Source organism: Physella acuta, unplaced genomic scaffold (assembly GCF_028476545.2).
Source record: "Physella acuta isolate Inbredline_101_S28 unplaced genomic scaffold, ASM2847654v3 ptg000079l, whole genome shotgun sequence".
In the NCBI taxonomy this organism is placed as follows: domain Eukaryota; kingdom Metazoa; phylum Mollusca; class Gastropoda; family Physidae; genus Physella; species Physella acuta.
In genome coordinates, this window is record NW_026731599.1 from 1,609,589 (window position 1) to 1,628,917 (window position 19,329).

Here is a 19,329-nt window from a genome sequence, read left to right on the forward strand (position 1 = left end):
TCTATATGTCATTTGATATTGATATTCGCCTTATTCGGTTAGGCCTCTTTAAACTAAGGCTTGATGAAAATAAATAGAAATTTGCAACTTTGTCTTTTATAACATTGATTCTAAAAATATAAAATTTCTTAATTAAATTTAGGCTTAAGTTTTTATTTTTTATCATTTTTACGGTCGCTTTGTTTGCTAAATCTAAAAAAGCACGTTTTTATTCGATGTCAATTGTCAACAAGATGATCATAATTTTATTAATTATTAATTTAATTATTACAATATTAATCATCATGATGAGTGACGTTTTCGTCAACTCGCTCGCCTCCATTGGTCTAGAATGGGTGATTAGATTCTATATTTAAAGATAGATCTAGCTAGACTAATTACAAAGAGATCTAGATTATAACTCACACAAAATAATGAAAATATACTAGACTAGATCTAGATCTAAAATACGAGTTCACGTTGCCATCTACCATCTACGGTTACCTGATACAAGTGAAAGTAGACTAGACTAGCCAACAGAGCAATTGTTGTTTACTCGGGGCAATAATTGATTTTGTGAATTTCCCCATAGTCCACGTTTGTTTGATTTTACTGTAAAATGCCTCTCTCTTTAAAAAATAATAGATCTAGGTTAATATTAGGCCTAATAAACTTTATTTTAAAACTCCAATAACACTAGACATTGAGGTGTTTTTTTTTCACACTGGCCGTTATAGCAGTTTAATAAAAAAAAAGCAATTAAATAGTAAAGACATATTTCAGTACTCAGTAGTACTAGATCTAATAGTTAATTAGCATAGAAGTAAGGAATAGCAGTGGCGTATCTAGGTGTGGAGCATTAGGGAGCTGCCGATCCCCTTTTTTAAGGACTAATGCGCTTTCAGAAAATAAAAATTAATTAAAACAATAATTTTAAGTACAGTGGCGCATTTTTCTGGAAATAAAAATTAATTAAAACTAGCAAGAACAGTTAGTGACCATAACTAAACTTAAAAAATTGAAATAGAAGCGTCTATCTTGTGGTTAGCGTCAATACTAACTGTTGGTTACCGTAGGGGCCTATCTTGCGTTCGGCGTGTATAGTGTATAAATTTAACGACTGGTCAAGGGGCACCTATTTACGACATGACTGACACATTTTACCATATGTGTATAGGCTGTAGGGTGTAAGTGATGAATTTTTTGAACCGACGAACAGATTGCTATAATATCGGTTTTTTGTAATATTTTTGAGCCAGTTCTTATTCATTTTTATTAAAGCTATGTAAAAAGTAGAAGCTTTCTAAACCCAGATTGATTGGTGTGGAAAAGATCATGTTTTTTTTAGATAAAGTCACCAAACTAATTCACAGAAAAAGGTACAAACATTTTGCAAAGAAAATTAGATTTATATATTGATAATTCTATTATCTTGCGTAAATAAATATATGGTGTTTATTTTTCAAATTACTAGATCTATATGCTATTTATATACTTCAAAGGCATTGTGATTTGCTATTACATTCTGCTTTCCGCCTTCTCTTGGGGTTCATCCATAAATGACGTCACGTTTTGACGATTTATACCCCCCCCCCCCCCTTTTTCAACTTCCATGACTTGGAACAATATATATATATGTATATATATATATATATATATATATATATGGGGACTAGACAAAAAATGCAGGGGGGGGGGGGCGTTTTAATACGTTTTGCCTAGGGTGTTAAATAACCTGGCGCCGGCCAGTTGCTGTACTCTATGTTGAATAAAACCTATGGTGTATTTGCGCACACATGTTATAGGGAATGGTCCAAACTTACAGGCCCTCACTCAACTGACGGCTCTAAAAACTTTGGCCCGTGCAGGCCCTCACTCAACTGACGGCCCTAAAAACTTTGGCCCGTGCAGGCCCTCACTCAACTGACGGCCCTAAACACTTTGGCCCCTACAGGCCCTCACTCAACTGACGGCCCTAAAAACTTTGGCCCGTGTAGGCCCTCACTAGGCTGGCACCACGTGACAACCAGTCGATATTCCCAACACTGCTCCCATCGATTGGTGCCAGAGACTGTGCCTGGCTTTCATGACGTCACGCATACAAATGAAAATCCCTGCCTGACGCCATTGAGAAAACTAGGTGGCCATTTTAGCTGAAGGTAAAAATGAGACAAACATCAAGATGTAGTAGGGACTTTTAAGCTGTCACCTGTCCAACGAGCCGCCGCATTCAAATTTTATTCTCCAATAACTAGGATCACACTCAAAGATGGTGTCGTCTGGCCACATTTCGCATTCTGTTCATCGTAAGTATTTCTTCAATACATCCAAGATGGCGCGTGTATTTACTGGTAGCCAGCATCGTCCTCTCCCTAACAAATCCTGTTACACAGAGTCAACACACAACACAGAGCGTCAACACACAACACAGCGTAACCACACAACACAGCGTCAACACACAACACAGCGTCAACACACAACACAGCGTCAACACACAACACAGCGTCAACACACAACACAGCGTCAACACACAACACAGCGTCAACACACAACACAGCGTCAACACACAACACAGCGTCAAAACACAGCGTCAACACACAACACAGCGTCAACACACAACACAGCGTCAACACACAACACAGCGTCACAACACAGCGTCAACACACAACACAGCGTCAACACACAACACAGCGTCACAACACAGCGTCAACACACAACACAGCGTCAACACACAACACAGCGTCAACACACAACACACAACACAGCGTCAACACACATCACACAACACAGCGTCAACACACAACACAGCGTCAACACACAACACAGCGTCAACACACAACACAGCGTCAACACACATCACACAACACAGCGTCAACACACAACACAGCGTCAACACACAACACAGCGTCAACACACAACACAGCGTCAAAACACAGCGTCAACACACAACACAGCGTCAACACACAACACAGCGTCAACACACAACACAGCGTCAACACACAACACAGCGTCAACACACAACACAGCGTCAACACACAACACAGCGTCACAACACAGCGTCAACACACAACACAGCGTCAACACACAACACAGCGTCAACACACAACACACAACACAGCGTCAACACACAACAACACACAGCGTCAACACACAACACAGCGTCAACACACAACACAGCGTCAACACACAACACGTCACAACACAGCGTCAACACACAACACAGCGTTAACACACAACACAGCGTCAACATACAACAACTGACAACAACACACAACACAGCGTCAACACACAACACACGCAGCGTCAACAGACAAAACAGCGTCAACACACAACAACACACAGCGTCAACACACAACACATACAACAACAGTCAACACAACACAGCGTCAACACACAACACACAACACAGCGTCAACACACAATGTTTTGTTTATCTTATATTGTTTGTGTTGTGATTATCTTATATTGTTTGTGTTGTGATTATCTTATATTGTTTGTGTTGTGATTATCTTATATTGTTTGTGTTGTGATTATCTTATATTGTTTGTGTAGTGTTTATCTTATATTGTTTGTGTTGTGATTATCTTATATTATTTGTGTTGTGATTATCTTATATTGTTTGTGTTGTGCTTATTAGAAAATTAGTGAAGTTAGACAGGTGAAGTTAGACATGTGAAGTTAGACAGGTGAATTTAAACAGGTGAAGTTAGACAGGTGAAGTTAGACAGGTGAAGTTAGACAGGTGAAGTTTGACAGGTGAAGTTAGACAGGTGAAGTTAGACAGGTGAAGTCAGACGTGTGAAGTTAGACAGGTGAAGTCAGACATGTGAAGTTAGACAGGTGAAGTTAGACAGGTGAAGTTTGACAGGTGAAGTTAGACAGGTGAAGTTAGACAGGTGAAGTTAGACAGGTGACAGGTGATGTTAGACAGGTGAAGTTGGACATGTGAAGCTAGACAGGTGAAGTTAGACAGGTGAAGTTAGACAGGTGAAGTCAGACAGGTGAAATTAGACAGGTGAAGTTAGACAGGTGAAGTTAGACATGTGAAGTTAGACAGGTGAATTTAGACAGGTGAAGTTAGACAGGTGAAGTTAGACAGGTGACAGGTGAAGTTAGACAGGTGAAGTTAGACAGGTGAAAGGTGACGTTATACAGGTGAAGTTAGACAGGTGAAGTTAGACATGTGAAGTTAGACAGGTGAAGTTAGACAGGTGACATGTGAAGTTAGACAGTTGAAGTTAGACAGGTGAAGTTAGACAGGTGAAGTTAGACAGGTGAAGTTAGACAGGTGAAGTTAGACAGGTGAAGTCAGACAGGTGAAGTTAGACAGGTGAAGTTAGACAGTTGAAGTTAGACAGGTGAAGTTAGACAGTTGAAGTTAGACAGGTGAAGTTAGACAGGTGAAGTTAGACAGGTGAAGTCAGACAGGTGAAGTTAGACAGGTGACAGGTGAAGTTAGACAGGTGAAGTTAGACAGGTGAAGTTAGACAGGTGAAGTCAGACAGGTGAAGTTAGACAGGTGACAGGTGAAGTTAGACAGTTGAAGTTAGACATGTGAAGTTAGACAGGTGAAGTTAGACAGGTGACAGGTGAAGTTAGACATGTGAAGTTAGACAGGTGAAGTTAGACAGGTGAAGTTTGACAGGTGAAGTTAGACCGTTGAAGTTAGACAGGTGCAGTTAGACAGGTGACAGGTGAAGTTAGACAGGTGAAGTTAGACAGGTGAAGTTAGACAGGTGAAGTCAGACAGGTGAAGTTAGACAGGTGAAGTCAGACAAGTGAAGTTAGACATGTGAAGTTAGACAGGTGAAGCTAGACAGGTGAAGTTAGACAGGTGAAGTCAGACATGTGAAGTTAGACAGGTGAAGTCAGACATGTGAAGTTAGACAGGTGAAGTTAGACAGGTGACATGTGAAGTTAGACAGTTGAAGTTAGACAGGTGAAGTTAGACATGTGAAGTTAGACAGGTGAAGTTAGACAGGTGAAGTTAGACAGGTGAAGTTTGACAGGTGAAGTTAGACAGGTGAAGTTAGACAGGTGAAGTCAGACAGGTGACATGTGAAGTTAGAGAGTTGAAGTTAGACATGTGAAGTTAGACATGTGAAGTTAGACAGGTGAAGTTAGACAGGTGAAGTTTGACAGGTGAAGTTAGACCGTTGAAGTTAGACAGGTGAAGTTAGACAGGTGACAGGTGAAGTTAGACAGGTGAAGTTAGACATGTGAAGTTAGACAGGTGAAGTTAGACAGGTGAAGTTAGACAGGTGAAGTCAGACAGGTGAAGTTAGACAGGTGAAGTTAGACAGGTGAAGTTAGACAGGTGAAGTTAGACAGGTGAAGTTAGACAGGTGAAGTTAGACAGGTGACATGTGAAGTTAGACAGTTGAAGTTAGACATGTGAAGTTAGACAGGTGAAGTTAGACAGGTGAAGTTAGACATATGAAGTTAGACAGGTGAAGTCAGACATATGAAGTTAGACAGGTGAAGTTAGACAGGTGAAGTTAGACAGGTGAAGTTAGACAGGTGAAGTCAGACAGGTGAAGTTAGACAGGTGAAGTTAGACAGGTGAAGTTAGACAGGTGAAGTTAGACAGGTGAAGTTAGACAGGTGAAGTTAGACAGGTGACATGTGAAGTTAGACAGTTGAAGTTAGACATGTGAAGTTAGACAGGTGAAGTTAGACAGGTGAAGTTAGACAGGTGAAGTTAGACAGGTGACAGGTGAAGTTAGACAGGTGAAGTTAGACAGTTGAAGTTAGACAGGTGAAGTTAGACAGGTGAAGTTAGACAGGTGAAGTTAGACAGGTGAAGTTAGACAGGTGACATGTGAAGTTAGACAGTTGAAGTTAGACATGTGAAGTTAGACAGGTGAAGTTAGACAGGTGAAGTTAGACAGGTGAAGTTAGACAGGTGGCAAGTAGAGAAAGCTGTTATTCTCGGCTATCGGGAGGAAATCAATCAATGATTAGCATTGACGCATCAACTGAAATCGATCAGTGACTTAAGCCGATAACAATTTGTGTCAAGCCTTTATTTCATGTGTCTAGTGTCTTAGTTTGTCGTCGAGCCTTTATTTCATTTGTCTAGTGTCTTAGTTTGTCGTCGAGCCTTTATTTCATTCGTCTTGTGTCTTAGTTTGTCGTCGAGCCTTTATTTCATTTGTCTAGTGTCTTAGTTTGTCGTCGAGCCTTTATTTCATTTGTCTAGTGTCTCAGTTTGTCGTCGAGCCTTTATTTCATGTGTCTAGTGTCTTAGTTTGTCGTCGAGCCTTTATTTCATGTGTCTAGTGTCTTAGTTTGTCGTCGAGCCTTTATTTCATTTGTCTAGTGTCTTAGTTTGTCGTCGAGCCTTTATTTCATTTGTCTAGTGTCTCAGTTTGTCGTCGAGCCTTTATTTCATGTGTCTTGTGTCTTAGTTTGTCGTCGAGCCCAACCTAACTAATGAGCGTCTTTACCCCGGGTCTAAGACTCCCACATCAGACTGTCTTCGTATCAACAACATTAGAAACCCACACACCAAGCCCACACCTTCACACACCAAGCCCACACCTTCACACACCAAGCCCACACCTTCACACACTAAGCCCACACCTTCACACACCAAGCCCACACCCTCACAGACCAAGCCCACACCTTCACACACCAAGCCCACACCCTCACAGACCAAGCCCACACCTTCACACACCAAGCCCACACCCTCACAGACCAAGCCCACACCTTCACACACCAAGCCCACACCCTAACTGACCAAGCCCACACCCTAACTGACCAAGCCCACACACCTAGACTACAATTGACACTATATTGGTGCTGCCCTCTCCCAACATTTAAAATTTCTCCCCAGTTTCGGCTGTAGCCATTTCCGGCATAGCTTTTGGCTGCTTTGTTTTCCTGGCCGCCATGACGGCAGTGGCCTACAAATGTTATCGTCGACGCGTCATGCAAAATGCCCAGAATCGCCTGTCGTCGGCTATCAAGAAGGGGCTCCAAGAAAGCAACTCCGGCAGTTTCAAGAAAAACATGAACGTCCGCACGAGCACCAAAGTGATGAAGTCCAAGGGCACCAGTCCCATCACTCCGCCGGGGGGCGAGGCGGGTCTGGATCGGATCCCAATGATGGGTTTCTCCACCGGTCACCCCGCCGATCAGCCCCATTGCGTCAAAGCTGAGATGTGCTTAGAGAACGAAAAAGACGGAGCCACCCCTGAGAAAGAAGAAGTGCAGAGAGAGCGTAACGTCCTCTCCCCTGACCGCCCGACCAAGCTGGGCAACTTGACCTTCTCTGTGGACCACGACCAACAGAAGTGCGCCCTCATCGTCAGCATTGTGAAAGCCGACGACCTGCCGCCCAGGGACCCCAGCCTCGGGGGATGCGACCCCTACGTCAAGCTGCAGCTGCTGCCGGAGAAGAAGCACAAGTGTAAGACCCGGGTCCTGCGCAAGACCCTCTCCCCGTGCTACGACGAGACGTTCACCTTCTACGGCGTGACCAGCAACCAGATCGCCAACACCACGCTCCACTTCGTCGTCCTCAGCTTCGACCGGTTCTCGCGAGACGAGATCATCGGAGAGGTCATTTACCCCCTGTCTGAGACGGATGTCGAGACAAAGGAGCAGTCCATCACAAGGGACATCACCCCGCGACATCTCAAGGTAAGCAATAAACCTACCACCTCAAGGTAAGCAATAAACCTACCACCTCAAGGTAAGCAATAAACCTACCACCTCAAGGTAAGCAATAAACCTACCACCTCAAGGTAAGCAATAAACCTACCACCTCAAGGTAACCAATAAACCTACCACCTCAAGGTAACCAATAAACCTACCACCTCAAATCTACAATGTGTAGCTAAGTCATGCATTTACTGCACCATCAAAAGGGAGGTAATGGAACCCCTGCAAATTCCTATTAAAATGTAATATCAGGCTACAGTTACATCAGTGTGGGATGTCTGGCCACTGTGTGGGATGTCAGGCCACTGTGTGGGATGTCAGGCAACTGTGTGGGATGACAGGCCACTGTGTGGGATGTCATGCTACTGTGTGGGATGACAGGCTACTGTGTGGGATGTCAGGCCACTGTTACATCAGTGTGGGATGTCAGGCCACTGTGTGGGATGTCAGGCTACTGTGTGGGATGTCAGGCCACTGTGTGGGATGTCAGGCCACTGTGTGGGATGACAGGCTACTGTGTGGGATGACAGGCTACTGTTACATCAGTGTGGGATGTCAGGCCACTGTGTGGGATGTCAGGCCACTGTGTGGGATGTCAGGCCACTGTGTGGGATGTCAGGCCACTGTGTGGGATGACAGGCTACTGTTACATCAGTGTGGGATGTCAGGCCACTGTGTGGGATGACAGGCTACTGTTACATCAGTGTGGGATGTCAGGCTACTGTGTGGGATGACAGGCTACTGTTACATCAGTGTGGGATGTCAGGCTACTGTTACATCAGTGTGGGATGTCAGGCCACTGTGTGGGATGTCAGGCCACTGTGTGGGATGTCTGGCCACTGTGTGGGATGTCAGGCCACTGTGTGGGATGTCAGGCCACTGTGTGGGATGACAGGCTACTGTGTGGGATGTCAGGCTACTGTGTGGGATGTCAGGCTACTGTGTGGGATGTCAAGCTACTGTGTGGGATGTCAAGCTACTGTGTGGGATGTCAGGCCACTGTGTGGGATGTCAGGCTACTGTGTGGGATGTCAGGCTACTGTGTGGGATGTCAGGCTACTGTGTGGGATGACAGGCCACTGTGTGGGATGACAGGCCACTGTGTGGGATGTCAGGCTACTGTTACATCAGTGTGGGATGTCAGACTACTGTGTGGGATGTCAGGCTACTGTGTGGGATGTCAGGCCACTGTGTGGGATGTCAGGCTACTGTGTGGGATGTCAGGCTACTGTGTGGGATGACAGGCTACTGTGTGGGATGACAGGCCACTGTGTGGGATGTCTGGCCACTGTGTGGGATGTCAGGCTACTGTGTGGGATGTCAGGCTACTGTGTGGGATGACAGGCCACTGTGTGGGATGTCTGGCCACTGTGTGGGATGTCAGGCCACTGTGTGGGATGACAGGCTACTGTGTGGGATGACAGGCTACTGTGTGGGATGTCAGGCTACTGTGTGGGATGTCAGGCTACTGTGTGGGATGTCAGGCTACTGTGTGGGATGTCAAGCTACTGTGTGGGATGTCAAGCTACTGTGTGGGATGTCAGGCCACTGTGTGGGATGTCAGGCTACTGTGTGGGATGTCAGGCTACTGTGTGGGATGTCAGGCTACTGTGTGGGATGTCAGGCTACTGTTACATCAGTGTGGGATGTCAGACTACTGTGTGGGATGTCAGGCCACTGTGTGGGATGTCAGGCTACTGTGTGGGATGACAGGCTACTGTTACATCAGTGTGGGATGTCAGGCTACTGTTACATCAATGTGGGATGACAGGCTACTGTTACATCAGTGTGGGATGTCAGGCCACTGTGTGGGATGTCAGGCTACTGTGTGGGATGTCAGGCTACTGTGTGGGATGTCAGGCCACTGTGTGGGATGACAGGCTACTGTTACATCAGTGTGGGATGTCAGGCCACTGTGTGGGATGTCAGGCTACTGTGTGGGATGACAGGCTACTGTTACATCAGTGTGGGATGTCAGGCCACTGTGTGGGATGTCAGGCTACTGTGTGGGATGTCAGGCCACTGTGTGGGATGACAGGCTACTGTGTGGGATGTCAGGCCACTGTGTGGGATGTCTGGCCACTGTGTGGGATGTCAGGCTACTGTGTGGGATGTCAGGCTACTGTTACATCAATGTGGGATGTCAGGCTACTGTGTGGGATGTCAGGCCACTGTGTGGGATGTCAGGCCACTGTGTGGGATGTCTGGCCACTGTGTGGGATGTCAGGCCACTGTGTGGGATGACAGGCTACTGTGTGGGATGACAGGCTACTGTGTGGGATGTCAGGCCACTGTGTGGGATGTCAGGCTACTGTGTGGGATGTCAGGCTACTGTGTGGGATGTCAAGCTACTGTGTGGGATGTCAAGCTACTGTGTGGGATGTCAGGCCACTGTGTGGGATGTCAGGCTACTGTGTGGGATGTCAGGCTACTGTTACATCAGTGTGGGATGTCAGACTACTGTTATTTGTTTCAGTTCCGTAACCAGGGACGCGGCGAGCTCCTGGTCTCCCTGTGCTACCAGCCGGCTGCCAACAGACTGGGGGTTGTTGTCCTCAAGGCCAGGAACTTACCCAAGATGGACATCACTGGACTGTCAGGTGAGGTTCCACACCGGGTGACACCCAACCTAGCGACGCCACTGGGTAAATGTGAGGTAGTAAGTCTGTATAGTATCAGCTGTGTCTAGATCCCTATGTCAAGATCTGCCTGCTGTATAATGTTTGACAAAGTATCACTTGTGTCTAGATCCCTATGTCAAGATCTGCCTGCTGTATAATGTATGACAAAGTATCACTTGTGTCTAGATCCCTATGTCAAGATCTACCTGCTGTATAATGGCCAACGGATCGCCAAGAAGAAGACGCACGTGAAGAAGCGAACCCTGAACCCTGTGTTCAACGAATCTTTTCTCTTCGACGTTCCGTATAACGAAGGGCTGCAGGTGACTAGCTGAAAGTTGCAGATGGCATTTGTGTGTGTGTGTTGTCTAGCCGTTAGTTGAAGGTTACATTTATTTGTGTGTCTGTTGTCTAGCCGTTAGTTGAAGATTTCATTTGTTTGTGTCTGTTGTCTAGCCGTTAGTTGAAGATTTCATTTATTTGTGTGTCTGTGTCTAGCCGTTAGTTGAAGATTTCATTTGTTTGTGTGTGTGTTGTCTAGCCGTTAGTTGAAGATTTCATTTGTGTGTGTGTTGTCTAGCCGTTAGTTGAAGATTTCATTTATTTGTGTGTCTGTTGTCTAGCCGTTAGTTGAAGATTTCATTTGTTTGTGTCTGTTGTCTAGCCGTTAGTTGAAGATTTCATTTGTTTGTGTGTCTGTGTCTAGCCGTTAGTTGAAGATTACATTTGTGTGTGTGTCTGGTGTCTAGCCGTTAGTTGAAGATTTCATTTGTTTGTGTGTCTGTTGTCTAGCCGTTAGTTGAAGATTTCATTTGTTTGTGTCTGTTGTCTAGCCGTTAGTTGAAGATTACATTTGTGTGTGTCTGTTGTCTAGCCGTTAGTTGAAGATTTCATTTGTTTGTGTGTGTGTTGTCTAGCCGTTAGTTGAAGATTACATTTGTGTGTGTGTTGTCTAGACGTTAGTTGAAGATTTCATTTGTTTGTGTCTGTTGTCTAGCCGTTAGTTGAAGATTACATTTGTGTGTGTGTTGTCTAGACGTTAGTTGAAGATTTCATTTGTTTGTGTCTGTTGTCTAGCCGTTAGTTGAAGATTACATTTGTTTGTGTGTCTGTTGTCTAGCCCAGGGGTCGGCAACCTTTGAAGCTGAAGAGCCAAAAGTTACAATTTTCAAAATTTCCCTGGTTTTAAAGAGCCACTAACATTTTTTTTAATTTTAAATATTTTATTTTTTTATCAAGATTATTAGTATTTGTTCAAAGAGCTGGAGAGCCGCATCTTGATATCAAAAGAGCCGCATGCGGCTCGCGAGCCGCAGGTTGCCGACCCCTGGTCTAGCCGTTAGTTGAAGATTACATTTGTGTGTGTGTTGTCTAGCCGTTAGTTGAAGATTTCATTTATTTGTGTGTCTGTTGTCTAGCCGTTAGTTGAAGATTTCATTTATTTGTGTGTCTGTTGTCTAGCCGTTAGTTGAAGATTACATTTGTGTGTCTGTTGTCTAGCCGTTAGTTGAAGATTTCATTTATTTGTGTGTCTGTTGTCTAGCCGTTAGTTGAAGATTACATTTGTGTGTGTGTTGTCTAGCCGTTAGTTGAAGATTTCATTTGTTTGTGTCTGGTGTCTAGCCGTTAGTTGAAGATTTCATTTGTTTGTGTGTCTGTTGTCTAGCCGTTAGTTGAAGATTTCATTTGTTTGTGTGTGTGTTGTCTAGCCGTTAGTTGAAGATTTCATTTGTTTGTGTGTGTGTTGTCTAGCCGTTAGTTGAAGATTTCATTTGTTTGTGTGTGTGTTGTCTAGCCGTTAGTTGAAGATTTCATTTGTGTGTGTGTTGTCTAGCCGTTAGTTGAAGATTTCATTTGTTTGTGTGTCTGTGTCTAGCCGTTAGTTGAAGATTACATTTGTGTGTGTGTCTGTTGTCTAGCCGTTAGTTGAAGATTTCATTTGTTTGTGTCTGTTGTCTAGCCGTTAGTTGAAGATTTCATTTATTTGTGTGTCTGTTGTCTAGCCGTTAGTTAAAGATTACATTTGTGTGTCTGGTGTCTAGCCGTTAGTTGAAGGTTTGTGTGTGTTGTGAATTACATTTCTGTTTGAACTGTGTGAGGCTGGCACTGACCTATGTTCCTCTAATTGACAGAATATTTCTCTGGAACTGCTGGTCCTGGACTGGGATCGCATGACCAAAAATGAGGTCGTTGGTCGTCTGGAGATCGGCTCCAAATGTGAAGGACAGGAAGCCACGCACTGGACTGAGGTCATCAACTGCCCCCGGAAGCAGATAGCCGAGTGGCACAAACTCCAAGACTAATCCCACGTGACTGGCCGGCGACTGCAGCTCCACCATATCAATCGTTGTTTTCATTTTTTGGCGATCAGTTCAGGCCAGCATGGTTAATCTTGGAAGAACAATCTCAGTAGTCTACAAGGTGTAGATCTATCCCATTGAGTAGAGATTGGTAGATCTATCCCACTAACTAGAGATGGGTAGATCTATCCCATTGAGTAGAGATTGGTAGATCTATCCCATCGAGTCTAGATGGGTAGATCTATCCATCGAGTCTAGATGGGTAGATCTATCTCATCGAGTCTAGATTGGTAGATCTATCCCATTAGTCAAGATGGGTATATCTATCCATCGAGTCTAGATGGGTAGATCTATCCATCGAGTCTAGATGGGTAGATCTATCCATCGAGTCTAGATTGGTAGATCTATCCCATTAGTCAAGATGGGTAGATCTATCCATCGAGTCTAGATGGGTAGATCTATCCATCGAGTCTAGATGGGTAGATCTATCCCATCGAGTAGATGATTGATCAAACTGGCCTGACAATGGACATGTTCTTGACTCGTGCCATCTCTGATCCCCGCAGAGGCTGCAGGAAGCGGCCATCAGCCAAGGACATGTCTATGTCGACAGAACAATATTGATTTTTTTTTATTTCTCTTTTATTTTTAGTTGAAAAAAGGAATCCATTTGTAACCATTTCAATTCCAAATCGTCAAGCACGGAACATAATTATAAAATCCTAGATCTCACCTTAAACTTTTGAGAGGAATCAATTTCGCCATACAACACAATCTCCACCTCACACCTAACGTTATTGTCCCATAAATTAGAAGGCGTTAACTAATTTGGTCTAGACAATCAGAAGCTGTTGTTGTTTCAGGCTGTTGATGGCGGTATAAGAGATGTTGAGTCTGCATATATTTTTGGTAGCTAAATTTAGTTGATGCTGAAAAAAATTCTAGTTGTGTCTTTGGAATAGGCCTCACTTGATAGATTTTGCGATAAAACTCAATAAACAAATAAATCAGTAGGCTACCCTAAAAAGCTGGTATTTTAGTTTGGACTATTGCTGTTTATTAAGGTTTTTAATTTTTTTTTATTTAAGACGTAATACATTTTGTCGTCGATACATGGTCTACGTTTTGTGATGTGTCGATATGATTATTATAATTCATTGTGCCATATCATTTTAAATCTCGAAAAATCTTAATTATGGCTGTACACTACCAAACATGTATCCTAAATCTGGTCAGTTTCTTACATCTGATGTCAAACAAAATGGGGATCAAACTGATAAGCCATCTGGAACCAAATAAAAGGCATGTTGGTATCAAGTAAAGGGGGGAAAAGTTTATATATATATATATATATATATATATATATATATATATATATATATATATATAAGGCATATATATAGCCTATATATTAGATCTGTATGATGTCGATCTACAATCATATTTATTTGAGTAGGCCTGCAGTTGCAACCACTGGAGCTCTTATCTAAAAATGTTACTGAGCCAACATTTCGGCCTGTTTGACCTGTTACTAAACGCTGTTGTATTGTGATGTCTTGTAGTTACTGTGGAGTTGTTAGACCTCAGTTTTTACATATCTTTGACACGATCCTTTGAAATAAAACACTTTAAAAAGGCGATATTGTTAGTTGAAGAGAAAATTGGTTTCGTATCTTAGGCATTTTTTGTTTTACATTTTGCACCAAAAAAGCTGGCTCTAAACTATTTAAACAGAGCTCAAAATTGGAAACAAACATATGTCGGCTTACACTACTTACAGGTCTAGTGAAAACAGCCGCTTACTGGGGCTTTTAAAAGGAGACATTTTCTGAACACATTAGTTGGGGAAAATATTGAAGATTAAAGCTAGTGAAATTGATTTGTTTTATTCTTGTAATTTTTTTGCTGCATCTGAACATGTCTTTTGTTTTTGTCTCTGTGTTTAGAAGTACAGTGTCCATTCATAATAAATGGCTGCATGTAAAACTGACCATTTTGATTATCATTTATTGACTCTATTTACATTACAATGATAAGCTGGGGAACGGGGCATTACCCCCCCCTCCCCCGTCAAAGCCTAAGGTACAGTTTGGGCTAGGCATGCATCAGGGTTAGACTTAAGTTTTAGACTGAGGTGAATGCTCATCTTAGGTTTAGTTTTTTTCTTAATTAAGTTTAGGGTTATGGTAATATATAGGTATAGAGTTGGAATTAGTCATGATTCTTGAACTTGAGGAGGGGGTAATTCCCCAGGAGAATCATTAACAAGGGGGGGGGGGGGGGGGTAATGTCCTAGACCCGATAAACTGATTGTAAATCATAGTAAGTAATGAAGTAAATGGGTGGAAGGGGGGGGGGGGGGTAAGGACAGCAAATAGCTTGTAGGTAAACAATTTTTTTAAAAATAGGCATACTTCTATACGGCATGTAGGCATACTTCTATACGGCATGTAGGCATACTTCTATACGGCATGTAGGCATACTTCTATACGGCATGTAGGCATACTTCTATACGGCATGTAGGCATACTTCTATACGGCATGTAGGCATACTTCTATACGGCATGTAGGCATACTTCTATACGGCATGTAGGCATACTTCTATACGGCATACTTCTATAGGCATGTAGGCATACTTCTATACGACATGTAGGCATACTTCTATACGACATGTAGGCATACTTCTATACGGCATGAAGGCCGACATCTACGAACTGAACATGCTCTTTAAAAAATCTCGTGGGTTTTTTTCCACAAGAGTTTAAATTTTAATGCAGCCAAATGACGGAGAACTAAAAGGGGGCGTGTTCGAAAGAACGTCTGCCGTAAAACAGCCTGCTGCTGGCTGCTAAAACTGTTCTATTTGCTAATGTTGTCCTAAGCTATTTTACGGAAAGATATTTCATTGTTATTAAAATGAAATAAAATAGGCTTTTATGATTTAAATATGAAAACATTCATTAAACAGTCACAACAAAACTTGTGATACTCCAGCCACAATTAACCTCGCCAGAGGCGTAGCGAGGTGGGGGGGGGGGGGGGGGTGCGGACCGCACCGGGTGACAACATTTAGGGAGGTGATACCAATGCAAAATATATATAAACAGAAATTTTTTAAAATTTCACTTAATTAAATGATTAATTAGAGTGAATTAAATAGTCTTTTAAGAGCAAAGTGGACAAATCCCAACACAGGTAAAGGGCGGGGGGTGACAACATGACGTAAACCTGCTAATGATAAAGAAAACATGCAATCATCCAGTTGAATTTATAACCGAATATAGATAAAAATCGTTAGAATTATCTGAGAACAGTTTAAAGCAATTACCGTGGGGTTCACGAGGGGGGCGGGGAAATAGAGTTAAATCAACTCAAAAAGTATATATATATATATATATATATATAATGCCGAAAAAAATTGACCCCCCCCCCCATGAGACGATACAGACGCCACTGTTTAAAAGCCATTAGGCCTAATAGATTAGTCGCCCAAATATAGTCACCTAGTGTGTATAGATCTCGGCGTACTACCTACTACTTGATCTAGTCCTACACAATGTCCTGTTGTGTATATACTCTATATAGTATAATTACTTTCTCCTAATTGTCTTGTTTTGAACGGACACAAATTTTGAAAATTCATAAAAAATTAGTTTGAAGATATGCACTTAAAATTTTTAGCTGATTGCCCCAAATAATGGAAGAAGATTATGAATTGATTGTTTATTGGGCTTAAAATGTAATATTTTGTGAATGGTGGAAAACCTACGAATGGGTTAATTTTTCAAGATGGCCGCCGTTGTCATAGTTACCAAGATTTTTTCAAATTTTTTTTTAGTGGAAATGCATATGCGGATGTATCTTACTAAAGCTGTAAAAAAATAACTGTTTTCTAACGAGTATTAAAAAAGGTTTTTTTAACACGTTTTTATTAACTCAGCTTCGCGTTTGTGTGTTTGTTGTTAAAATTGACATCGAAAATTAGCCCACTTCTGATTGCTCTAGAGATCTGAAATTTGGCATACAGGCTACTTTCGCCTAACAATTTCAGATGCAATCATAAAAACTAGCAATTAGAGACCGTAATTAGCTTAATTTAATTACGCCCCAAGGACCATAAAATTGAGGACATGATTTCTAAAGATACCGACAAGACTGGAGGCCTGTTGACACAGTTACTTCGGCCCCAATCGATGTGAGCGCGCTGGCCGTGATCGTATAGTTATTAGTACTTCGCGTTGTGGCCGCGACAACCCAGGTTCGAATCCTGGTCGCTCAAGATTTTTTTAGTCCGTGTATTTATAAACACTTAGTCAATTCATACTTAATCAAGTCATTAGATAAAGTAGAAAATAAACTATATAAAAAACTTTTTTAAAAACCACGTTTTTCATGTGTAGCAACGGACTAAAAAGGAGAAAATAAAATACTTAAAAAAACTTTTTAAAAAACCACGTTTTTCTTGTGGACTAAAAAGTAGAAAATAACTATTTACATACATTTGATGACAAAAAACGTGGGTCGGGCAGATGGGTCGGGAAATTTGATGGTGAACGTACCCACGTTTTTTGTCATCAAATGTATGTAAATAGTTATTTTCTACTTTTTAGTCCACAAGAAAAACGTGGTTTTTTAAAAAGTTTTTTTAAAGTATTTTATTTAACACGTTTTTAACACGTTTTTCTTAACTCAGCTTCGCGTTTGTTTGTTTGGTTGTTTGGATGTTTGTTGTTAAAATTGACATCGAAAATTAGCCCACTTCTGATTGCTCTAGAGACCTGAAATTTGGCATGCATGCTACTTTCGCCTAACAATTTCAGATGCAATCATAAAAACTAGCAATTAGTGACCGTAATTAGCTTAATTTAATTACGCCCCAAGGACCATAAAATTGAGGACATGATTTCTAAAGATACCGACAAGACTAGAGGCCTATTGATACAGTTACTTCGGCCCCAATAGATGTGAGCGCGCTGGCCGTGATCGTATAGTGGTTAGTACTTCGCGTTGTGGCCGCGACAACCCAGGTTCGAATCCTGGTCGCTCAAGATTTTTTTTTAGTCCGTGTATTTATAAACACTTTTTTAAAAACCACGTGTTTCATGTGTAGCAACGGACTAAAAAGGAGAAAATAAAATACTTAAAAAAAACTTCTTAAAAAACCACGTTTTTCTTGTGGACTAAAAAGTAGAAAATAACTATTTACATACATTTGATGACAAAAAACGTGGGTACGTTCACCATCAAATTTCCCGACCCATCTGCCCGACCCACGTTTTTTGTCATCAAATGTATGTAAATAGTTATTTTCTACTTTTTAGTCCACAAGAAAAACGTGGTTTTTTAAGAAGTTTTTTTTAAGTATTTTATTCTTAACTCAGTTTCGCGTTTGTGGATTTGTTTGTTTGTTGTTAAAATTGACATCGAAAATTAGCCCACTTCTGATTGCTCAATAGATCTGAAATTTGGCATGTAGGCTACTTTCGCCTAACAATTTCAGATGCAATCATAAAAACTAGCAATTAGAGACCGTAATTAGCTTAATTTAATTACGCCCCAAGGACCATAAAATTGAGGACATGATTTCTAAAGATACCGACAAGACTGGAGGCCTATTGGCACAGTTACTTCGGCCCCAATCGATGTGAGCGCGCTGGCCGTGATCGTATAGTGGTTAGTACTTCGCGTTGTGGCCGCGACAACCCAGGTTCGAATCCTGGTCGCTCAAGATTTTTAGTCCGTGTATTTATAAACACTTAGTCAAGTCATACTTAATCAAGTCATTAGATATAGTAGCAAATAAACTATATAAAAAACTTTTTTAAAAACAACGTTTTTCATGTGTAGCAACGGACTAAAAAGGAGAAAATAAAATACTTTAAAAAAACTTTTTTAAAAACCACGTTTTTCTTGTGGACTAAAAAGTAGAAAATAAATTTTCATACATTTGATGACAAAAAACGTGGGTCGGGCAGATGGGTCGGGAAATTTGATGGTGAACGTACCCACGTTTTTTGTCATCAAATGTATGAAAATTTATTTTCTACTTTTTAGTCCACAAGAAAAACGTGGTTTTTAAAAAAGTTTTTTTTAAGTATTTTTTTTTCTTAACTCAGCTTCGCGTTTGTGGATGTGTTTGTTGTTAAAATTGACATCGAAAATTAGCCCACTTCTGATTGCTCTAGAGATCTGAAATTTGGCATACAGGCTACTTTCGCCTAACAATTTCAGATGCAATCATAAAAACTAGCAATTAGAGACCGTAATTAGCTTAATTTAATTACGCCCCAAGGACCATAAAATTGAGGACATGATTTCTAAAGATACCGACAAGACTGGAGGCCTGTTGACACAGTTACTTCGGCCCCAATCGATGTGAGCGCGCTGGCCGTGATCGTATAGTTATTAGTACTTCGCGTTGTGGCCGCGACAACCCAGGTTCGAATCCTGGTCGCTCAAGATTTTTTTAGTCCGTGTATTTATAAACACTTAGTCAATTCATACTTAATCAAGTCATTAGATAAAGTAGAAAATAAACTATATAAAAAACTTTTTTTAAAAACACGTTTTTCATGTGTAGCAACGGACTAAAAAGGAGAAAATAAAATACTTAAAAAAACTTTAAAAAAAACCACGTTTTTCTTGTGGACTAAAAAGTAGAAAATAACTATTTACATACATTTGATGACAAAAAACGTGGGTCGGGCAGATGGGTCGGGAAATTGGATGGGGAACCTACCCACGTTTTTTGTCATCAAATGT

At 41.7% G+C, this 19,329-nt stretch overlaps 2 protein-coding genes across 3 annotated transcripts in view; one reads left to right on the forward strand and one right to left on the reverse strand.

Moving 5' to 3' along the window:
- The window catches only part of LOC131955253 (putative elongator complex protein 1), a 52,172-nt gene extending 51,582 nt beyond the window's left edge, over positions 1-590 (reverse strand). Inside the window, exon 1 of one of the 2 annotated variants that reach the window (XM_059319300.1) lies at positions 484-590. The gene's annotated coding sequence lies outside the window, so the exon portion shown is untranslated. Of the gene's footprint in view, positions 1-405 lie in introns of both variants that reach the window. The other variant, XM_059319291.1, reaches the window with a different exon arrangement.
- Positions 591-2,054: 1,464 nt separating this feature from the next.
- On the forward strand, positions 2,055-14,447 carry LOC131955537 (synaptotagmin-4). Its single transcript, XM_059319697.1, has 5 exons — positions 2,055-2,285; positions 6,818-7,626; positions 10,124-10,247; positions 10,455-10,591; positions 12,401-14,447. Exons 1-5 carry the CDS (start codon positions 2,249-2,251, stop codon positions 12,569-12,571), a joined length of 1,278 nt encoding a protein of 425 aa, XP_059175680.1. The 5' UTR covers positions 2,055-2,248; the 3' UTR covers positions 12,572-14,447.
- Positions 14,448-19,329: the final 4,882 nt, after the last annotated feature.